A 24,164-nucleotide genomic window follows, 5' to 3' on the forward strand; every position below is an offset into this window, starting at 1 on the left:
GTCCATATTTCTGCTGGAATTCCTTTTTCACAGTGCTTCTAATATTGCAGATCCCCACTACATCTCCCTCAAACCAGCTATTTCTTTTAGGGTGCAGGGGCCCAAATTATTTACTTCTTCAGTAAATGATATTCCTTTTCCCCAGTTCTTGCCCCTCATCAAGCATTTTCCAGTTCAGGATGCACTTTTTGAGATGACAGGAGAACACAAATATACTTTCTACTAATATCTGGTTTGACAAACTCTTCCAGATCTTTTAATCCGTGGTTTAAGAGTTTAAGACATCACTGGTTAAACCAATTCCTAATGAGAACAGTTCTGCTGCTATCTCATACTGGTTACAGGTGTCCAAATTTTTATGTGTACAGACCTTTGAGAGGTGGAAGGAGTAGCAATGGAAAGGATTAAAAGCCTCAGGCATTTACTTACAGGTGATCCTGGAGTTATTCTTGATACTAGCAGTGGCATTTTCTGATCTACTCCACCCTAGACGAATGAGAGGAATATCAAGTTAAATAGCACCCATAAATCTATCATTAAGCATAAGCAGCATTTAAAAGAAGCAATTGCTTATTTTCTTTTTATATATATATTTTTATGCTGTGTCATCATGGACAGGGTTGGTAGGACTGAATTTTCATCAGTAAATGGGGCATTATGGGGTGAGTTGTGGTGTCTTTAAATGTACCAATTTCCAGTAAACTAAACTGGGTACCTCCTTCAGGCCATACATTCTAATAAGCATAAACAGATAAAATGGAACATTTTTTGTAACCCTGTGCTTGAAGCAAGCCAAATTTAACACTTGAACTTTCAAGGCAGACAGTTTGCTTAGATTTTGTGGCAAATGTGCAAGGAATCTGGTAGGATCAAAGTCCCAGACAATTGCACTCCTTTATTCTCTTTACATTACCAATAAAAAACCAAGGTGAAATGACTAAACTCTAATTTTGATATTATGGCAAATTTATCATACTCAGCTTAAATGGAATTTCAGTATGGGAATTTAAAACATTTACAATAGTCAATTACCAACAATAATTTAAATTTTCTTCCCAAATTAATTTTCAAATTTTTAATATGATTTCTAATGGATATGATTAAATGGAACAGTACAAACTATTTAAATTGTTTTAAAATACAGAGGTCCAATTTTCCAAAAGGTGATGCCTTAAATTAGGCCTTCAAGTTCATATTTCAGCAGCCAAATAGGTAGTGTGCCTTGGATATGGGCCATGCCATAATATATGCAACTGAAAACCAGAGAACTATTAGATGCTTATTTCTGTAAGTGTTGCTTTAGTACTTAAGGATTAGGCTGCCACTTCTAAAAACTCTCAGTCCACAGGACAGTCCTGTAAAATAGATTGCTTTCTCCAAATCATTATACTAAAACAATATTAAAAATCATGAAGTAAAAACATCTTATCCATAAAGCATTTAAAGATAATTAAAAGACAGCTGGTCTACCTTCAGATTAAATCCAAACTTCCCTTCTTCATCTGGTATGATACGCACCAATAGTAAATCTCCCTCAATTAGGTCATTCTGCGATATATAGAAAAAGAAAGAAAATGTTCTGATTTTTAGAAGAAAATATCAGCAAATTAGAAAACAGTGCAACCAAATTTAGAAGTGCTGAACAAACATACTCTACATAAATACACCTTTGAAATAGGAATTGTAGAATGCACCTATGGTAGTAACCTTTTAAATAGTAAAAATAAGAATTCACATCTCAGCAAATATTTTCTGGTTGCTCTGTCTTAACATCGTTACTCTCATCTTAGCTTTCCTTCCCAGTTGATAAATCCTATATAAGTTCCAATCTGTTGTCATTAAAAGTTTAGGTGCAATATATGAATAGAAATGACTCTATTCCAAGAACAATGAAGTGACCATCTTTAGAGCTTTTCTCCTTTAAATGGGTTTATTTTTACGCAACAGATCCACAAGGCAGAAGAACTAAAAAGTGTCAGCAGCTAACAGACATGTTGGAAATGACAGAACTATTCTAACTAATTTTAGTTAGTTGTTTTAATTAAATGCAAGTGCCCACTTTTAGCCAGAACCCCTCTGGAACAGGCTGGGCAAGAATGATCCATGACCATAATGTTAGCAGGGAGCAGCTGCTCTCCAGCCGGGTCAGAACTCAAAAGGATGATGTTCAGCCATCCTTAAGAGATGCCTGGGATAACACAGAGCTGTGTCTGCTTTTCAGAGATGCCTGGGATAAAGCAGAGCTGTGCCTGCTTTTCAGACAGATAGCAACTTGATTTAGCTGATCTTTTTTTTTTCCCTTGGAGGAAACAAGATTCAATCACGTCAGGATTTCTATTCCACTAGGAACTTTCCCTGAAGATTCTAGAATGCTGGACACTTTGGAAACCAATGCACTTGGTAAGCTTGGATAATTGTGAGTGGCAACACAAGATCTACTCTCATTACTACATAAAATATGCCCATCCTGAAACACAGCCACCACTTTGCCCATTCTCAAACCACAGCTCAGAGTCACACTCACTACTAGCCCTGACTTCCAAAGCACACAAGTGCTCGTACCTTATCACAGTAGTACTGACTGGAGTCTTCTGTCAAGCTGTTTTTTGTAGTGTTGTCATACGTTTCTAGGAACTGCTTATCCACCCCTTCCAGTGGGTAAGAGCCAGACATGTTGTCAACTCCATTGGGAGAGCGAGCCAAAGCTTTAGGTGACAGACGGGTCAGAGAGCTCCGCGTCGGACTGTTTCCCAATATGTTCCTTTATTTTGAAAGGATAAATATTATAAAGGTACTGTTAATCCAGATTTTTAAATTAAAAGATTTTAAAAGAGCAAGTTCTAAGGGTTAAAAGATTTAATACCACTTCTTAGTGGAAGAAGTGCAGGGAAACAGGACTGTGGATTGTGATCTAAGCCTCTCATTAATCAGTGGACATCCAAAAAAATATTCAAAAATTCTGGAATAGCAAAACCATTTAATGCAAAATATTTGGATGTTAGCAGTGAAAGGCACTGTTGTAGTTGTACAGGAATTCACAGTAACACATGGAGAGGGCTGAACCACAAGGGAAGGGCACTTCAGTTGCCAATTCTATCCATGAAAAAATCCTTTGCTATGATTCCACTGTCATTCCTGCAAAGTACTTTTTTTTTTAAAGATTTCTCCCTCTTATGAGTCCCATCTCAACCTTGTTCCTGTGGGTGAAGGCAGTTTGCAGAAAAGCCAGGGTAAATTGTCAGAGAAACAGTAGATGAAGTGAAAATTAAAGGTTTAACTGCAATTAAAATATTGTGGTATTGAGGTAGTTATAGCCATACTAAAGGACCCAGAACTAACTTAGGGTACAGATGTGGCATTCAAGAACTTTAGCATTCAATGACAACAAAAGTCAGTACCTAAACCCCCCCGAAATCTGGCAGTTGGCCAAGTTGCCTGATGGTGCTCCAGGACTTCCCAAACATTCATTTAGCTACATTCACTCTTATGAAAAGGATGACATACAGACCTCTCATACAACCCACCCACTTTAAATGAATCAAACTCATGGATGCCATACAGACTAACTGCTCCATCCTTATAAATACTACCTCACGTGAAAATATCTGTCTTGAGGAAAGCACCTTGGCATTAAAATTTGTGAATTCAAACATTTATTTCTGCTTTGGTATTTGTAGATATATGTGAGCTTTTCTGAACTATTTCCAGCAGATATTTAGAGCTGTCAATGAAGAAGTAATTCTACTCCAAGGAGTGTAGCTTTTAGCATATAGGACTTGTATTGCAGCACACTTTGATACTGCAGCCACTTGTTTTTTGGCCTGTGAAAGTCTGATCACAGCAAATACAAATGTCCTGAGAGGTGCCATCAAGGAAATGTATTCTTGCCATAATACCTCTGACTTTCAGTTTGACTATGTGTACTTGGCAATGGCAATGAGGTATTTCATGCAACACTTGCAGTACTTTCAGTTACTACAGAAAGTGGCACTTTTTGAATGCATTCAAAGTTTCAGAATGCTTTGAAGTAGTGAACTATAATTACACTGTCAAAATTCTGGTTTTATCTGATAGCTTCCAAGACTTTTCATGATTCTGATGAAGTCAATGTTAAGCAAGGAGGAACACTGTGTATGTAAATACATTTTAATAAGTTTTTCAGAACACAGTTAAAAAAAAACATTTCACTTACAAGTTGAAATTACAGACTGTGTAATGATTTTTTAATGTAGAAATCTAACAATACCAGAAAAATATTATTTCAGTCAGTGTCATCTGGCACTATTTAAATAGTCACCATATAAAATTGCCAGTGGATTTTTGCATCATTGAACTTTTGTAACAGTTTCTAACCAAGTTTTTTTTGTTAATAGTGACGAGAGACCTATTACAACTTAAGACTTTCTAAATCCTGACCCTAAAACTTACTTTTTTTCACAAATCTTTACAATCTTCATTGATTTATACATTTATTTGTGTCTTTTAATCATACAAAACCACTACTTTGAAAAATCAGTTGAAGTTATATATTTCCTTATTTATCTTAAAAGGCAGGAGAAAGTATAAAGAAAACTCACTTTGGAGATTCTTGTTCAGATGACCTAGTAAAAAAATCACAAACACGAAAACAACATTAAATGAACATAAGTTAAACCTTAAAAAAACAAGAACTAAACTCCCAACTTCAAAAAAAACCCCAAACCAGAAAAAAGCCTGCATAGAAGCCAAAAGTTGTGCTCATAATGAATTAAAGAATAATTAACCCTATGGTGAAAGTCTGAATCAGATAACTAGGGTGTTTATGAGACTCTCAGCAAAAATCCCAGGGCAGCTCTGATCACTCACTTCCACTTTTGATACAAGCCCAATACAGGCAGCACAAATCTGCTACTGCAACTCAAACTCTGCAGGAGTTTACACAGGCAATTATTTAGCCAGACACACCATATCATTTTAGAAAGTTTTAGGTGTGGATTACAATGACTACAGATGTCATTTTATAAAAGTCAAAATGTGGCAAGATCTTTATGTTTAGGTAGCCAGAAATGAGCACAGGTGGCTTCAGAAGCTTGACATTTCCAATGCTTATTCTCATGAAGCGAGAGCAGAGAAGGTCTTTGAGACAAACTATAATGAAAGTAGAAGTGGTTATAGCAATGAGGACAATCCAGAATGGAAAATAAAATTTGCACAACACAGCATTTTCCAATGAGTTCAATTAACTTCATCAAAAATCGCCTGAAACAGCAAGCTAAATGACATGACATAAATTAAAACAGTAATAGTGCTACTAAGACAAAATTTAAAGTAAAAGTTACCAAAAAAGGTTCCTACAAAGCAAAGTTTAAGTCAGACTGGATAATTTTACAAATTCATTTAAGGAGTGACCAAAAATCCTGGAGTGGTATATGTCCATGCTGGAAAAAATATGTGAAGTAGTTCAGTTTGAAAGTAGACTTGCTAAATTGCCAAGTTATAGGAGGCCATCCACAGTATGCTGTTAAAATTTCAACTCATGCTCTCTAAATCATCGTTAATACTAGGAGTTACCTACTACATTTCACTAAAATTACAGTAAAAATAGCACCAGTATCAGTCTAGCTAAGATTCCTTGTATGTAATTTGACAATATGAAGAAATTCTTCCTTGAGAGGCAGAGACGGTAAAGCTTGATGCCTGGGGAATTTTGGAGGTTTGAGTTCTGTGTACTTTAAATACTTTTAAAACATTAAGCTTTTTCCCCTTTTATTACAGTCATATCTAACTTCTGACCCCACTGACATCCACCTCCATTCACCCACTAATATCTCTTGTTCTGTTTGTCCACAATCCCCAGAGAAGTTTTGCCCTCCAAGTGTAAGCAGATCCTCTGGGAATGCAAATTCACCTGCTGCCTGACCAACCCACATCTAAATAGGACAAATACTGAACTTGTACTTTAACTCCCCAGTGAGAGGACAATGTCATCTTAAAGTTTTGGGATTTTTCCTGCCTAGTCATTGGTTTTCACTAATCTTGAGAAAATTTGCATATTCAAAAACTCATCTCCTACTTTACATCTGATTGCATTGTCCAAATATTCTCAAGTGGAAACAGAGGCAGAGGGGCTGTACAATGACATAAGCCTTATTTCCTTAGGAAGCCACACTAAAAATAAAAAAACACTGAATTTATTTCATTAAGCTAATGGATTTCCTTGTTAGACAAAGAACAATGAAACCTGCTATTTCCAATGCTTATTCTCATGAAGCAACATCTTTTTTACATTTTGCCACAGGAGACCTATTACCAAATCCTGTGCAGAATAAAAATTGCCCTGAGTAAACCCTTTCAAGAGTCTTCATCAAAAACTTACAGACATAGAATTGTGATGACAATCAACAGAATGCCCTGGTTTTAATATATTATCTCCACTCTATCTTCCCAAGAGAAAGAGGTAAAGAGAAAGAAAAAAAACCTACTTGGGGTTTCATTCATAGACCTTCTATAAACTTACAGTAAATTTTTCATTATCTCTACCTTTGGAGACTTGAATATGGGATATAAATTCTTAGTACTATTTGATGAAGATTTATTTGTTAAATTATTGCACCTTAATTCAAACACATCAGCTCTAAATGATTGACTGAAAATTCTGTGACCTTTTAAATTGGGAAGAAAGGTGACCAAATATTTGACCGAGAAAAGCAACCAAATTCATAGTCTAAAAGAATTCATCAGACACAGCACAGTTGCACCTTCCCTAAGTCCTCAGTAGGTCAGCATGCTAGAGCTGCAGAATTTTGCACCCAACACAGTTAAATAGTATTTATATCATTTAATTACTTAGCAATATGATGAAATACCTTAAACATGAATAACTAGGTGATTTTTTTTTTTGGCTACACAGTGTTACACTTAAGCTATCATCCCCATTTCACAACATACAAGGACTGTATTTTAAGTCAATGAAAGACAACACTCACCAGACCAGCCATTCAACTTTTTCATCAAGGAAGAGAGCCCTTCCTTGCAAGGAGATTAAGCTTTCCATTGGTGCAGCAAACAAGCAATCACTTCAAAACTGCAGGTAATTTCTCTTCCTCACTTCGCAATATAACTAATATTATGCCATTTCAATCTTGCATTCAGTATGGATTGATCTATTGACAATTACCTTTAAATATAGGTCTTTTCCCTGAAAAGTCTAACTCTCCTCTTCTGGCAAAAGGACAGAATGGAAAGGTTTTAAGGAAAGACCCCTCCTCCTCATTTTGGTGTGACCTACCAGGGAATTCTGCTATTCTGAGAACTGAGGATGATGAACTACAGCAGAATAAAACCCCGAGAGAAAAGGGTCAACTGAAACAATAGCACTGTAGCAAAACTCCCCCTTTACAAACAACTGAAGGAAACATCTGTAGGTTTTGCCCTTGGGCTGTTCTTGAAGTTCTTAAAGCTTCTTTCATTGTAACACCTGCAGGGCTGGAAAAAAGTGAGTACGCCAGCATTTCCATTATCAGCTCTTCTCTGAGGACTCACTATTACAACTGGGGTTTTTTATTCATAAGCAAAATAAGTGGAAAGTACTTGCAGCAACGCCTTTCTGCTGCCTTTTAGAGGAATTTATACTCAGAATATTCAGCATTTCTGTGAAGAGAATAACTGTGTAAAGTGTCATAAGTTTTTTGTACTGCATAATTAAGAGAATCAGTACAGAAACCTTGATGACTTCATGGCATACACAAGCTTTTCGGTGATTTCCTAGAAATTTCAGTCATTTGTTAACTGCTACCACCACCTTCAAAGGAATACTTTGTTACTCTGCATTGCCCCTATTGACGGTGCCCAGTTTACTGGCTTGCCAAGAAAGTTTCATGTGTTTTGATGCACAGCAACTGCTTGGGCTGCTGCAAGGTTTGCCTTATCACAGATTTGCAATTCAACTTTGATACTTTCCATTTAGATGCAAAATTATTGCAGTTTGAACTGGCAAGGAAAGTGTAGCATATTTGAATAAGGATATATATTTAAAAAGCAAAGTTGACATCTAAGCAAAATATATACATGTACTATTTTCATGTATATTTGTGTGGAAAAGCACATAAAACTTAAAGTCTATTAGTAGTAGCATTATAATTCTAACTTGAAACTAATTGAAACATTCCCAGCTCCACTGTCTAGTATTAGGATATCTTCCTTGAGATAGGCTGAAGCACACAAACAAGGGCAATAGAATTTTGTGAAATACAACAGATTTTGTAGAAACAAAGAAATTATCATATCTGTGTATGATTAGTACTAAAGATAAATAACAGTTTAAACCAAGGGCAGGGTTCTCTCATTTGCAATTTTCTACCCAAAAAGCAGCTACAGGGACTCGGCTGGATAAATCTGAAGAGTACTTTTATCAACAGTAAAGCTTTAAAAATTTTCCTCTCATGAAAAATCATATTTTAGTTAAATTAATGATGTGTTCCCATAGTACATTCACCAAAGCTCACTATGCAGCTACAGTTATTGTCTATCAAATGCTAAGCTAAAAGAATTGAACAAATGCAGCATCCGTTCAGGAAATCTATTTTCAGTGCAATACCTTCACCAGATGATGCATCACACTCACACTAGGAACGTATGTGCACTTCCAGAAATTCATAGCACAGTGCAAGTGAATGTCCGTTCTGTATATTAGTTCATCATTTCATTTCCTTCCCCTCCAGCTCTGGGGCTGCACACATTACTCCATCTGTATCACTAGCAAAAGATAGTTTTACAATGCAAATTGAAAGATGCTTATAGCTTTGCAAGCATCTCAGACAAACGTTTATGAAAATATATATTGCATTTATAACAAGAAGAATTATAGACTCAAAATAATTTATGTTGGAAGGGAACATGAGAGATCACATAAACTCTTATTCAAAGAACAGACATCAGAGCTAGGTGAGGGTATTTAGGTTGGCAAGCCATGTTGTGTTCTGAGGTTCTCCAAAGATGGAAATAACTCCACCTTTTTGCTGATGTATAAAAAGGCTAAAATAATCAAAATGATTATTTTAGCCTTTTTATACATGATTCCCCCCCCAATTATCTTTTGAGCATTTCCCTAGCTATAACTTGTGTCCAATACCTCACGTTTTTGCTCTGCATCTCCAAGAAGTATTGGCTCTATATTCTTGATAATTCTCTTTTGGCAGAGCAAGGCAACAATGTGACCAACCCCTCCTTGACTCCCCCAGCCTTCTGGTTCTCACGCATCATATGCCTGCACCTGTGAATATCTTGCCAGATTTATCTCATCAATCAATATATGACTCCTAATATATGATCTATAGCATCTCACCTGTCAGGAAGCTTTTCTTGCTGACTGTTACTATGCCTTATCACTTAGAAATATGTTTTACAATAATCTTCTTTCTGGTTAGACAGAAAATTTCACTAATCTTTTCCATTAGGCCAGCAAATCTACTCTAAAAAAGTACCAAAACACTTGCTCCTACACAATCTGCTGCTCCAAACCAAATAGACTGTTCAGTTTATTTAATTACAAGGTGAACAGGAGAAACTGAATACAAATCAGATAACAAGACCCTCCTCCACACAGCTTATCAGGTTACTTTTACAAGCCAATAAGCCAGTTATTTGTTCTCTTTAGCACCTTGTATATTGTGATGGTTTTGACTGAGGTTATTTTCTTCACAATGTCCAGTATAGGGCTCTGCTTTGGATTTCTGTTGAATTGTGTTTTGGATTTGTGCAGGGCTGATCATACAGAGATATTTTTGTTATTGCTGAGTGGGGTTTACACAGAACCAAGGCATTTGCTGCTTTTCATACTGCCATGCTGATGAGGAAGTTTTGGGTGCTTGGGAGGTTGGGAGGAGACACAGCCAGGACCAGTGACCCCAACTGACCAAAGGGATATTCCAGACCTTGTGCCATCATGCTCAGAGTATAAAGTGGGGAAAAGAAGTAGGAAGGAGGAGAATTCAGAGTGATGGAGTTTGTCTTCCCAAGTCACTGTTATATGTGAGGGGGCCCTGACCTCCCAGAGATGGCAGAACACCTGCCTGCCCATGTGTCGTGGTTTGACCAGGAAGGAGTGGGAATTCTGGGAAGCTGTGGTCAAACCAATGAAGGTTTTGGGTTTGAGACTGGCGTCCGGTGTGGCCAGTGGGGTTTGGACACACCTCCGAGAATACACAGGGGTTAAAAGCAAGGCACTGCCCTTGGCACTTTCCTCTTTGGGACATCGTCGGGCGAAGAGGTCAGATCTCTTCCCCCGCCCAGCCCGCTGCTGCTGGGCGGGGGAGGGGCCGGCCATGCGGTAGGCCCGGGGCCTGGACAGAGATGGGGTTGAGGGGGCTTCGGGGGGGCTTCGAGGATGGAAGGGTGGAAGGTCCCAGAGAGTCAGCCCTCGGGCAGCCAGCCCCCCCCCAGGAGAGCAGCCAGCCAGGAGGAGAAGGAGGGAGGAAGACTGCCCGGCCGGAGCGGCAGCGTGTGGGCAGCGTGCGTGGGAGTCGCTCCGGGACCGACAGCAGAGACTGAAAACTTTTAACCCTTTCTTGCATGATTGGGGCCTTGCAAAAATGCTAATCCTCCTCGAAGCTGAATAAGAAGGGAGATGAGAGATGAGATGAGACAAGGACTTTGGCCCGAAGAATGTGGAGATGATTGGATGGGGAGAGATGATTTGGAGTGGCCTTTTGGCTGGACTTTTCTCGTGGCTATGGACTCAGTTGTTCCTGTGACACAGACTGCATTTAGGGGGAGGCAGTGCCTCAAAACCAGGAAGGTTCTTCGTGAGGACCCCCCGGCCCCAGGGGGTTGGAAAAATATGGGGGGGACAGATGTCCCAAAGCAGAGACTGTGCCTTTTTGGAGTGAGACAAGGCATCCTTGAAAGACAACCCTAAAAGCAGCTCTGGCCATGCGCAGTGGTGAGAGCACTGGGCATGGAAGGAAAATGTCACAAGCGGCAAAGGGACTTTTTTTTCCGGGCGGTGCCGAAGTGACAGAGAAGCACACGAGGTTTCAGTGTGTTTCCAGGAGAAGCCTATGGAACGAGAAGGACTCCTTTCCTCTTCATGAACTGATGTTTGAGTATACTAACGTGTGGGGCCAAGGCTGGGCAGTTGTTTTGGGAGAATGTATTGGATTGGGAAAGTCAGGTGGTGGGGGAGGAGGAAAATGGTTTTTTTTGTAAGGTTTTCAATTCTTTTCTTCTTTTTCCTTATAGTCTCTCCCTATTTTCCTGTAGTTTAAGTAATAAAGTGGTCTTTATGTTTAAGTTAGAGCCTGTTTTGCTTATTCCTGGTCACATCTCACAGCAGACACCAGGGTGAGGCATTTTCATGGGGGGCACTGGCTCTGTGCGAGGCTCAAACCATGACACCATGGGAAGCAGAGAATTAATTCCTGGTCTTGTTAGGCTTCTGTGCATGGCTTTTTTCCCTTTTTAACTGTAATTATCTCAGCCTATGGCCTTTCTAGCCTTTACAATTCTGGTTCTCTCTCCCTGATTCCATTGGTGGGGGAACCAATGGGTGAGTGGCTGCATGGTGCTTGGTTGCTGGCTAGGGTTAAACCAACGCAAATTTATATATTCTTCCTGACAAGTATCCTTCCCATTCAGAAAAGTGCATTCAAAATCAGGAAGAAAGGCATTAAGAGGGCAAACAACAGCTATATAAATACTCCAAACTATTTTATCTATGATATAAAAAAAAACAAGTTAAAAATATTTTAAAAACCACAAGCCATTAAACCAGAATTTACAAGGTCAAAAATAAGCTCTTCTCCTCATATAAGGGAAAGGGGAAACAACTCCTGTGCAGGTAACACAGCTAAGATTATTCTGAGCAGCCAAAATAAATTACTGTTTGTTTCAGCAATCCTTTGCATGTAACATCTTCTTTTCTTAAAGAAACCTGAGCTTACTAACATTCATTTAAGGGGCAGGTGCAGGTGCTGGCCACAACATGGGTCTCCTCACAAAGCCAGATGAAAACCTTAAGTCCATGAACAGAGAAGAATGGAGTATGCTCCTTTTTATACTGAATGGTAGAAAACCATGTGGCTTCCCACAGCTGGATTCCTGGAGGTTAAGAACATTAAACAACACCGTGGTTTTCAGTTTTCATTTCTTGTCATTAGTTTGTTTTCATTTCTCATTGCCTAATGAAGGGTGAACATATGTATCACACCTCATGTACCCAAAGATGCTTGAGAAAAAGGAAAGGAAAAATGAAAACAAGAAAAAATCAAGTCCAAAGACCCATAAATAGTATTTGGTTACATTGGATTTAAGTTTTCATGGCAGATCTTGATATTTCAAGCTCACCAAGTGTTTTAAAAGTGCATTATTAAAGCATTTAAAATTTAAACCAAACACCTTACCATATGGATACCAGTGAAATCATTATAGCAGTTTAAATTTTCACTTATTTACTTGAGGATAAAGGGTAGGCTAGTTTATTTTAAGGAGTTTTTCTTTTAGCTTCTTCTAAGAGTTCATGTATGAAGAATCCTACACATATTAAGTCGCCTTTTTTTTTTTTTAAGCTACTAATGCCAAGAACCAGACCTTGCACTGGGGATGGCCAGTGCAGCCTCTCAGGAGAAAACCTAATACCTGATAAAAGATCAAGCATATCAAAGCACATGATTCCAAAACAACTAGTCTAATGCCCCAGTTAAAACCAAGTTTGATTCAAAGGTCACTGCATAAATCAAGGATGTTTTGGAATTTCCCAACCTGATACTGAAACAATATCACATACTTCAGTATGACTATTTTATTTTTCCTGTACCTTTTCCCCTTAAGTGACACAGTAGCATACAGATGAGAGTGGTGTCAGGGAAGGCAAATCAGCAAGGATGACTTGTTCCTCTACATCTGTGAGTCTCTCCTTATTCCAAATTTGGAAACTGTAGTGGTACCTTTATCAAGACAGACTGCAACAGTGGTAATCTTCAAGCACTATGCCAGGCTAGACAAAGCAAAAATTGCAGTAAAAAAGAATTCCCTGGACAAGCCCATCAGTCTGCCTTTAAAAATAACCAGCTGTGGGTTAAACCTGTTCAATGTGTGTGGGCAAAAGCCCAGGGGAAACATCCACATTTAATACTAAGGATATGCAAGGTAAACTTTTTTCTTACAAAACAGATTTAGCTGATAGGGTAGGATTCTATCCATCAATATTCAGCATTCATGGAAAGATTTTACTACACAAACATGCTTAATTTCATTTTGCATCTTTCAACAAAGGAAGTGAAGTAAGTAATAACTACTGTAAGATTGCAAAAGGAAAAACAAATGGAATGTGGACTAAGAAACTTCAGTGTAGAGAAAAAGTGAGGTTTTTTTAATGACTACTATTTTACCTCAATTGTAAAAAGGAAATGATAAATAACTATTTTATTTCACAAAAATCTAACAGTCAATACAACACAGGATCATTTATTCCATTCTTCTTCCAAACCACACAAATTGAATTTAATGACTCAGATTTATGCAGGCATTTTTTCATTTACTTGCAGAGTATCAAATATTATAAACATACCCAAAAAACCTGATAATGCATTAGGGATAATACATCTTATCCATAAGATGCAAGAAAAAAAGCAATGATTTATATGTGGTAGTAACAGTAAAAATCTCCACAGTGAGTGATATTACTAAGATTCAGCACAGTCACTAGGACTCAGAAAATAAATGAATGCGCTATTTTCAAATTTAGAACATCCTTTTTTTCATTGTCTGTGAAAAGGCATGAAGGCAGGAATTTCCACTCCATTCTCAATAGGTGTAAGATAACTGAAACAGGAAGGAAAGAAAAAACTACAGGGGAAGAAAAGAAAAAGCAAAATAAAAGAAGTCCTACAATGTGCTAGCTGGCAGGACACAATTTGCCAGTCACAAAACACAGCATGGGAACATAATTTTCTGTCTACAGCTTCTACCCTCATCATCTCTTCTTATGTCTGCCTCTCAGTATTTTTACTCAGAAAATACTTCTAAAAGTGTATCATCTGCAAACTTTGAAACACAGCAAAGACATGGTTTCCTATCTATGGCTATTCACAAAATCTAAAGGCCTAACTTTTATGTATTATCATGGCTACTACTGCCATTAGTAATAATAAATTGTATTAAGGTTCAGATGTCTTCCAGTCAGAAATATAGAAAAATGAAGTGACAAACTCAAAACACTTAATATACTCAAAAGAGTAACAAAATCCAAATATGCATACAACATGTCAATTTTCTCTTTTTTAATTTGAAAACTCTCTGCTATAATGTCACAATATTATTATTATAGAATTTTAAGAAAATCGGAATTTAAAGCTGTATTTAGTACCTGCACAATATCACAGAGGCAGGTGAGTCCTATCAGCTTCCATTAAGACATTGCTTCTCAAAATACACCTTGCCTTAAAGTCACTAGGCATCACTAAAAACCATTTTTCTTTTGCAGTGCTACAAAGGAACATGCATTTCAATACACAGCATTCTCCGCAGCTCCAAGTTTTAAAGTAACTGTTTTCTTTTTGAGACTGAACAATTAATGACTTCGTACATTTGCAATAATCTGATATTCCTTAAGAAATAAGTGTAGCCATACATACAATGTAATACATGAACAAATAATCAGAGTGCACAAAGACAGGTGCTTCAACTCCTGGCAGCAAACCTAGCAGTTGTTAAGGCACAGCAGAGGAGAACAAAGTAGGTCCTCAAGGAATACAGCCAAAAAGCAGACACTGCCTTTAGATAAGCCATCGACAGTTCCTCTGAAGAAGAAAAAGATGGATGACCACCAGCATTATGAAGTTCTTGTGTACACCCAAATGCAATACCTCTTTCAACTGACAAGGCTGAGCTGATGATGTGGAACGTGAGCGAACTCTTAAAAGAGTTCACTAAGTCTTTCTGCCCACAAAAAAGGGTTTCTGACAGGTAGGAAAGGGTTGCAAAAGCTACTAGGAAAGAGGATATTACAGATTTGAACAGACATGACTTAGTAGTTCTTCTAATTTTACTAACAGTTCAACTACTATGTATTGTTTAATGATGAAGGGTTGGTATGCTTTTGACTTGCATTTTGTGTCATGGCATTTGCAGTATAGCAATTGTTCAAAACAAAGCTTATGCAAACAAAACTGCTTGAACTCATTGTAGCATTACAACTGATTGTGACTGTTCCACACTACAGCTCTTTGGGTTTTTTGTTTGGTGCTTTTAAAAAACATCGAAATAAGCAATGGATTGGTTGCCCAAGTCCTTACCTCCTCTGCGGACTACGGTTCTGAGAGAACTCTGAATCACTGTCCTTTGATGTTGGAGAGCCCTTATATGTGTAAAAAACATCCTCTGTTTCAGTAATATAACTAATCTCATTCGTAAGGTTATCTACAGATGAGTGCCGTGGTTTGCGGATTTCATGACGTAGTCTAGGACTCCGCCTTAAAAACACAGAATACAAACACAAAGGGGAAGATTAGAATATTTCATGAAACTTTATATAAGAAAAACTTCTACCCTATTGCAGTTATGATCTGAATCTTCATACCAGGCCTATAAGTCTCACTTCAAAATAATCAATTTTTAAGCATTCTGTAAGGTGTACAAGGCAATCATACACTGCTAGGTTCAGTACACTGAACTGATTTGTGTTTCTCCCCCTGTAAAATGCAACTTATATTATCATGTTTTAATCATAGGATGATTCGGGTTGGAAAGGACTAATGGAGGTCACCTAGTCCAATCTTCTGCTCAAAGCAGGGTCACTAAGGCCAGAGTAGGCTGCTTAAGACTTTATTCACTCATATCTCAAAAAATCTGAAGGATGGAGACCACAAAGCTTCCCCAGGCAATGACTGACCATGTGGTGAAGCAGTTTTTCCATTATAACATGACAAAACCTCTTTTGTTTCAACATATACTTGTTGCCCCATCTCCCACCATCCTATTGTGAAAAACCCAGCCTAATCCTGTAGCTGGCCTCCTCCTACGTAATTCTGGGCTGTCATAAGGCATCTGGGCAACCCCTGCTTCTCCAGGTTCAACATGTGCCACTACATCAGACTCTTCTCACAGGGTAGATGCTCCAGCCTCCTGACTGCCTTGGGGCTGGTGGTTTTTGCAGAGCTTGCTCCAGTTTGTGTCTGTTTTATATTTGCAGACAAAAAGGGCTGCAGCATTCTAATGAAATCTAGAGAATGCTGGGCCAAAAGGGCATCACTTCCACTCACCTACTACCTAGAACTCTGTCAATTCTGCCAAGTTGGACTTGTTTGCTGTCGAGGCATACCAGATGGCTCATGTACCACTTCTGCCTATAAAGATTACCAGGCTGTTTTCCAGAAAGCTGCACTGTAGACAATACTGTTACACTGGGGTCTTATTTCCCAGGACACTATTTTTGTCTCTGTTGATTTTCACACATTTCCTATTGGCCCATTTCTCCAGATTATCGAGATTACTTTGAAGAGCAGCCCTGGCCCCAGGCTTATTGACTCACCTCCCAGTTTGGTGCCACCTGCAAACTTTATGATCAACCATACCATTGCCTCCTCTAGGTCATAAAGAGGTTAAGCAGGACAGGTCTCAAGAGCAACCCCTGCAGTCATCTACCTTTTTTTGTTGTCCAGGTGGAGTGTGACCCATTAACAACTCCCCTCAGTCCAGTGATTCAACCATTTGAACATTTTTTTTTAAACCATCTTCTTGTCCACCCATCCAGAAAAATAATGTCTTAACTTGTGTAAAAGATTTTGGCAGACAGCATGAAAGCCTTGCTAAAATTGAGGTGACACCTATGCTTCTGTTGTCACATATATTCTCAGAATAAAAATGTTTAAATATATCTGTACACACTACATAATTATTCTGCTAGAGTATATACAGTTAGAAATGGTAGGAGGCTAGAAGGTGCAGAAAAGGCTGAAAATGGATTTACCAGTTGGGGGTAACAGGAGGTGATCGAGAAGGAAGGCTTTTGGTCTCTAGGTGCTCAACTGATAAGGATCTTCTCATAGATGGGTTCCAAACCATCCCACCTATCACTTTTCTGCAGTACTGGTTGTTTACAGACCTGAAAAGATATAAAACATCTATAGGTGAGTTATTTTGCATAGAAAAATGAAATAAAATATGCTTATGAAAGTCAACCTAATAATTTAAAGCATCCCTCTGTGCTAACCCCTCCTTATTTATGCATTTACATTCTCACAGAGACATTTGCTGTCCCTCATCTCTGACAATAAAAGTGATTGTTAATCCCTGTTCCATTGCTTATCATAAGCCTGGATAAAAATAACTTTTTCTGATAATTATTTTTAACCCAATTGTGTTTAAGAAGACAGAGGGGGAAACAGGAAATTCAGTATGTCCTACTGGTACTGAACTGAGTGCCTGACAAAAGACAGTTCAAATACAGGTAATATGTTCTGAAGCTTCCCTGTTAATATTCACAAAGGGGTAACAACTCAGCAAGAGCTTCACTGAGCACAGGACAACTTTACCCATCTACCTGCTGCCTCATTAAGAGCTAAAACAGACAAGACTCTATTGTGAAAGGAAGCCACCTTGGAGTGATGTATTCTTTGTACAGATAAACCATTAAAAAAATCTGACATGAAAATAAGATTTCCAGGTCTGGACTGCTTCTTTTGACAAGAAGAAGAAAGATTTGAGAAGAAAAGGGCTGCAACAGGATAAGCACCACAGCTAGGAAAGCAGTAAAAGTATCTTAATAGTGAAAATACACAGCATAAAGAAAATCTTGAAGTAGACTGAAATTGAGATAACCTAACCCTTATGCATCATTTTATACAGCATTCCATGAGTCAAGCTGAGAGATAAGCTGCTCACTTTTAAGTTTACAGGCCTAGGATTTCTCATAGAAGAAACAATTTATTAGTTACAGAGAAAACACCTTTGGCCTATTAAGCTCTAAACTGTACATAATGGGCAGCTGGGCTAGCAGGCTATGTAAGGATCTTACTACAGAGCTGAAAAGCCCCAATTTTACATAGCATTAAAAAAGAATTAATAATAAATAAAATAAAAATGTTACCAAAGCTGTGGGTATTATGCTAAAATCAAACCTTAAGCATGCTTTGCATTGTACTACTTTTTGCTAATATAAGTCAAAGAAAAAGCAACCCATTATTATTTTTTTCATATATACTGAAGTATTTTGCATATCTTGTTCATGATTTTAAAGGAAATCAATTCCCTCATTTTCTAAATGTACTTTAGAAGCTTCTCCATGTATAGAAAACAGAGGAAAAACTTGGTATGAAGCATCTACATACTACAATCAGTTACTCATGTATGTTTCCATGCTTAGTAAACAAAGCCCATCAGCCCATCAGAAGCTTTTGGCTATACTAACTATTTTATTTTTCTAACACTTTTGAATACAATGACAAGGTACCAGCTACTCATCTTCTTCAGAAACAGATGTCTTTCAAAGAACCCTTAGATAGTTGGAGCAGAGAGAAAGACTGGAAAAAGATGATGCATTATAAAAAATGCACTGCGAAGAAATCCATATTAATAAGCTTTTCATTTTTACAGTGGCTGTTGAGGCATTTTCCAACACAGACAACTTGAAAAGCAACATAACTTGTGTTATGATGGAAGCCAGAACCCTAAGCCCTAATTCTAATATTAAACCCCTAATCCTGACCACAAAAATCACTTATAGGGTAAGTCTCTAAACATCTCAGTTAAGGCATAGAAGTTAAATAATTTCATGAATTCAAGTAGATGCCCTTCAAATGCCAAAGATCAGCATATTTCTCAGCAAACATTCTGGGAGGCTGCCAAAGCCTTTCTGGAATGGACTGTACTATCTGTAAATGATGCTTCCTTTCTCCTATCTATTACTGAAGCTATCCTTGGTGAAAAATACAGATACATTTTTTAGCTTTTCAACAAGGAATGAGAATGCATCTACGAGAGGTTATTCAGCGTTCAGGCCAGAATTTACCTCAGAATCTGGGAGATGTGATTCAGTCTGCTCCTTGAACAAGGCTTACAAGTGATTTATACAACTCAGCAGCTTAATTTAAATGGAATGCCTCTAGTACCTCAAGCTAAGAGTATCAAGAAGGGCACAGGTACGTGCAAATAAGAATTGTACTCAAGTACTGCAACTATTTGAACTGATGCAATAAATGCCAGGCTATCTGCCTCAAATAAGTGTAGAACATAGAACAAGAAAGCCACAAATTGCATAGGAAAAACTGTGATACTTAAGATGGTAAAACCTGAAAGTGGCAGCCTTCAAAGCTGATGGAAGCTGCATGAAAAGAATTTTTGAATACAAGTCAGTCTTAAAATCTCCAGGACTGCACGCTGTGGTCAGTGGAACTTTTGTGTGCACATTTAGTTTTGTGGTTTGGTTTGCCTGTGTTTGTTTGATTTATACAATGCAAAAATTTCTTCCCTTTCATAAGGGAGAATGCAGAGTCACTTTTTTAGTTGTGTAACTTCCACATGAGGTCAGTGCATCCTTGAAAAGGAACATGGAAAATCTTACAAAAATCTTGTTTATGATTCCACAATCATGAACAAGTCAGAAAGTAAAAATTTTCAATATGTGATATCTGACCTCAGAAGTGACTTTTTCACAATTGTTCTTAAATCTTTTGAGAAAATAATTTGCTGAGTTCATAGGAACTACTCAAAGCTTTTCAAAATTACTGTTGCTTCCTATGTAGTTAAGGAGTCTTTCATAGCAATGGTTGCTGAGTTACCTCTTCCTCATGTAGATCCCAAAATTTGTGCTTACTGCTGTTATAAACAAGGCCTAAGAGGTTACCCTAAGCTGATGGAAAGTATCTCCATAACTGATTCTCCTCCTGGAGATTCCTTAGAACTCTAAGTAAGCAATTCAGCAGAGACAATGTCTCAGAGCATTGAAATTACTTGAAAGGAATAAATTCTTAGTAATTCAAATCAATATTGAGAACTGTCCTGTATGCTACAGACTATCAAGATATTGTAAGACCAGATTTGTCGAAATTAAAATGTTTGGTAAAAAAATGAAATTATACTAAACCGGTACCCTTTGGAACTCATACTGTTTTCTTTCTTAACATTACAAAGACTGTGGAATCAATGTGTGTATATATCTGTCCTATAGGAGGATCAGGATTTTCAATCTCTTTGCAAATTTGAAAGAAATAAAGGACTCCATGCCCTGACAATCCAACAGACTTTGAGTCACCTCAACACCTCCACTACAGAGTTAATTCTAAAAATAAGGATTTTTAAAATATTAGAAAATTAGAATACTGTTTGTACAACTAGGGTTTTTTTTCCCATGTCCTAGAAACCAGATCATCTAGCTATGACCTAGTACTAGGTGAAAACATGGAATTATACTCCAGTAAAAAGCATAACATTTTATCAGAATTCCTACATTGCCCTCAGGGGTTAATTGCTTCATTCACAAGCAATAGCAGTGCACTTGGTATTAATTTCTGCAGTATCAAGAGGCATCAGTGTGAAAAGCCAGAGAGCCACCAAAGTCTGAGGAGCCATTTGAAGCATGTTGATATCATTCAGAAGTTGAAGCTTATCCAAATAGAAGACAGAAAATCTCTGACAAATTATATGTAAAGTTAAACTGTTAAGAGAACACGCTACAAAAAACTCACAAAAAGACACTACCCACAAAGTATTTTATTGTTTTCTTAGCCAAAAAACCCAATAAAATACTTCTCCAAGAATCATGAGACGAAGCAGGTTTCTAGAGAGTCTACAGATCATCAAAGGGTCAAAGAACCCCCTCAGAATCTCACATCCAGAGAGGATAATGACACAAGACTTTCTTTTTCATTCACTATTAATATGAAATTTTTTTAATATGTTTCATTACAGAATGTTTTTGGGGGGTGGGGTAGGTGGATTGGGACGGGATGGATGAGACAATGAAGCCACAGGACATGACATCTTTGTAGCTGAATTGTTGATAAATGTAACAACAGAACAAATCAACATAATGGAAGAAATCACTGTGACTGATACTTATCAAAAAAATGTAAAAGCCCCTAAAGTAAAAGAGCAGAGTAAAAAAAATCACACAGGATAGCCAAATAAGGGCTAACTGCAAAGAAATGGAGAGGGACATTACAATGTCATGTGACTGGACAATAAACTGGCAGCTTAACTTTAATGACAATAGGGCTCAGTAACTGCATATGGGGAGGAATAATCCCAGCTTCGTATAAGAAAATCACAGGCTCTAAATAATTACTTCCTGGTAACTAAATCTTAACACTAGGAAACTAACACTAGTGTTTCTAGTGCTTTGTAACTAGAAGAATCCAATGAGACAAATAAAGGATTAGAAGTGTCACAACACGGCTATCTTGAATACCTGAATGGGAAAAGTTTTTAATCTTTGTGTCAGTAATAAGTGGTTGGTGTGATGCACTCCAGAAACTGCCCTAACATATTAAACAGAATATGTGTATGACACTAATGGCTAAACATTGCCAAACAAATCTGTTCTGCAAATTCTCTTACCGGATCATTAGCTACATGACATTTTTTCCTTTCCAGTGTTTTTATACTTCAGACTGAAGCAACAAGTTGAAAAAATAGTAGTAAAACATATATCCAAACACCTTTTGAGGCAATTATAAGAAAAGTTCTACTGTAAGGAGATCACATTGCAGAAAGTGAAACCACAACCATATAACTTGTCAAATGGTTCATATATAGACTAGAACAAAGCTATGGACAGGACTGAACTCTGCCACTCCAACTTGAGCTACTACTGACACAAATCCTCCCATTCCCATCAAAGAACAAAACATGCTTTCACACAATACTTACTTTGCTGGATTTCTAGAACCCAGAGTCCAATAATGTGATAATATCTTTTTTTCATGAGGTAGTGACTTCTTTGCCTGAAAAAATGTGTGATGCTCTACACAAGATTTCCAAAGATTTTTGCATGCTCTGTAATTTAACATGTTGAAGGCAACAATATGCTCTCTGGATTCATTCTGCAACAGTAGGGAACACCATGTTTCAACATATACAAGTAGATGAAACAGTAAACAAGATCATAAAAAACCAAGAATTATTTTAAGCTTAAACATGAAGAATACATTGTGGCAAACAAACAAACAAACAAAACCCAGTATACAGTAGATTTTGAGCTGGAGATGGCGAAAATACCTCTATGGCTATTTGAAATTACAAACTGCAAAATGCGCACTTTACAAGTTCATGAAGTGCTAATAAAATATTTAAGTCTAGAGTGGGGAAGATTTTGCATATATGAGTATCCTGTTATACTGATAAATATATTTTCAGGTTTCCAGTGAGACTTTGACCTCTTAAGACAAACAAAATTTAAAACATTCAATTAAGGGTGCAATGTCAAAAGAAAAAAACCCCTCATTCTTTGAATTCAAACTCTTCATGTAAGGCTTCAATTCAATAATGTTCTTTCAAGTGCCATAATATGCAAAAAGCATATTCTTGATATTCTTTCAGAAGAAACTGAAGATGTTAACAGTGATCTTTCTTTGGGGAAAGAAAATACTTCTGATGGGACTGGAGCCGCTGCTACTGCTGTTGAAATCCACTCCTGCTTGGATGATAATGTGAGGCCACAATGAGGAGGTTCAGAAGACAGCAGAATATGAAACTTGCGTCTCGATGCAAACTCTCACAAGTAACTTCAGTGCCAAAGTGCCAGTGAAACATGAGTGCAACACAATTGTGCCATCAATGTTTATCCCAAGAGTTTTGTACAAGAGAAAGCTTTGGTTAGCTAATCTACTTATTGATGCAAAGAAAGTGGAATGAGAGCAAAGCAAAGAGTAGAAATAAAGGTAACGAGACCTGAGACAATTGCCAGCATAGCTCAGCACTTCAGTGAAAAAACAAGTTCTCATCACTCATCTTTTCTAGCTCCTCTAAATTACGACTAATTTTGACATCTCAACATATAATTAGACAGGCAACCTTTTGCTTGTTCACAGCAACAATCCTGTTGGGAAGTAGCTACAAACCATTTTGGCTGGTATAGTCAATCTGTTTTTCTTGTGTTTTTTTTTTTATTCCTAAGCAGCCTATTACAATTGACACATATCTGAGACCAAGCCTGCTTTCTGCAAATCACTTCATGTCTAGTCCAGAGAATCTGTGGCTTTTAAGAAAAACAGTGAGACTCTCAAGGGAAAAAAATATTTCCTCTTGATTTTACATAAGCACTGCAAAACATTTAACTGATTACAGTCTTTAAGGAACGTTTTCCCTATATCTATTAAAGCATTTAAAACATATTTTCTTTTCAAGATGTGGGTTTGTTATTTGAGTCTCTTGCATATTGGAAACAATTTGTCAGCTACCACAATTGCTTCTAAGTAGTTACATAAAACAAAGCAGGAAAGCATAGCAAATCTTAACTCAGAATTTCTTGAAATACACCAAGCACACATCACAAAGGTTTAATGACAAATGTTGTTTCTGACATACTCCCTGTTGGTTGAATACCACTTGAAGGTTTTACTACTCCAGCAGACAAATAAGTGTATAGATATTTTTGTTGGTCTGAAGCACTGGCCTTTCAATTGCCACAAAAATTATTTTATCCAAACATCTCAATTATACTGAAAGGCTATAGTATAAAGATAAGGAACTAAGTATATCTAATATTCTCTTTTTAAATTTAGGTTTGATAGCAGCAATTAATTTTGCTTTTTACAAGTGTCCTTTTCTGTTGTCACAGAACCTTCTTAGCAGCCTTTAAGTGGGCTGAAAGTTTCAACATGAATTTAAGCTAGGAAAAATATTTTGAGAAGTTTCACAAAAGTTTATTTGATTTTTAGACTAACATAATCTTTTGTTAGTAACAATCTGCCTCACTAACAGGCCACCTTGCAAGTTATGCTGTTCAATCTGTGTATTTTTTTAAAGGTGAGGAGAGTTCTAGTGGGATATAATGCCCATCATACTTCTCAACTCAATTTCTAAAAGAATGGCATTTCCATGATTATCAAGAAATGAGGGTTAGAGAAATTTGAGGTAATGGGAACAATACCACGTAACTAAAGTCTTTTGCTAGTTCAGCATATGGAAGAATTCCTGCATCAGTTGTATGCCTACTCACTCCATTAACAGAAAATCTGAAAATATCTACAGCA

General features: G+C 37.4%; 1 protein-coding gene across 6 annotated transcripts in view; it reads right to left on the reverse strand.

The window, feature by feature from the left end:
- The window catches only part of PTPN3 (protein tyrosine phosphatase non-receptor type 3), a 123,040-nt gene that overhangs the window by 29,043 nt on the left and 69,833 nt on the right, over nt 1-24,164 (reverse strand). For 4 of the 6 annotated variants that reach the window (XM_014264315.3, XM_014264316.3, XM_026790990.2 and 1 more), the window contains 7 exons: nt 21,841-22,013; nt 16,943-17,077; nt 15,270-15,446; nt 4,578-4,601; nt 2,563-2,761; nt 1,471-1,548; nt 430-486 (listed from right to left, as the gene is read on the reverse strand). In XM_014264315.3, coding sequence (XP_014119790.2) covers nt 430-486; nt 1,471-1,548; nt 2,563-2,761; nt 4,578-4,601; nt 15,270-15,446; nt 16,943-17,077; nt 21,841-22,013 — 843 coding nt within the window. The remainder of the gene's footprint in view (nt 1-429; nt 487-1,470; nt 1,549-2,562; nt 2,762-4,577; nt 4,602-15,269; nt 15,447-16,942; nt 17,078-21,840; nt 22,014-24,164) is intronic. The other 2 variants (XM_074546544.1, XM_074546539.1) reach the window with 1 other exon arrangement.

The sequence above is a fragment of the Zonotrichia albicollis genome, chromosome 1 (genome assembly GCF_047830755.1).
Source record: "Zonotrichia albicollis isolate bZonAlb1 chromosome 1, bZonAlb1.hap1, whole genome shotgun sequence".
Taxonomy (NCBI): domain Eukaryota; kingdom Metazoa; phylum Chordata; class Aves; order Passeriformes; family Passerellidae; genus Zonotrichia; species Zonotrichia albicollis.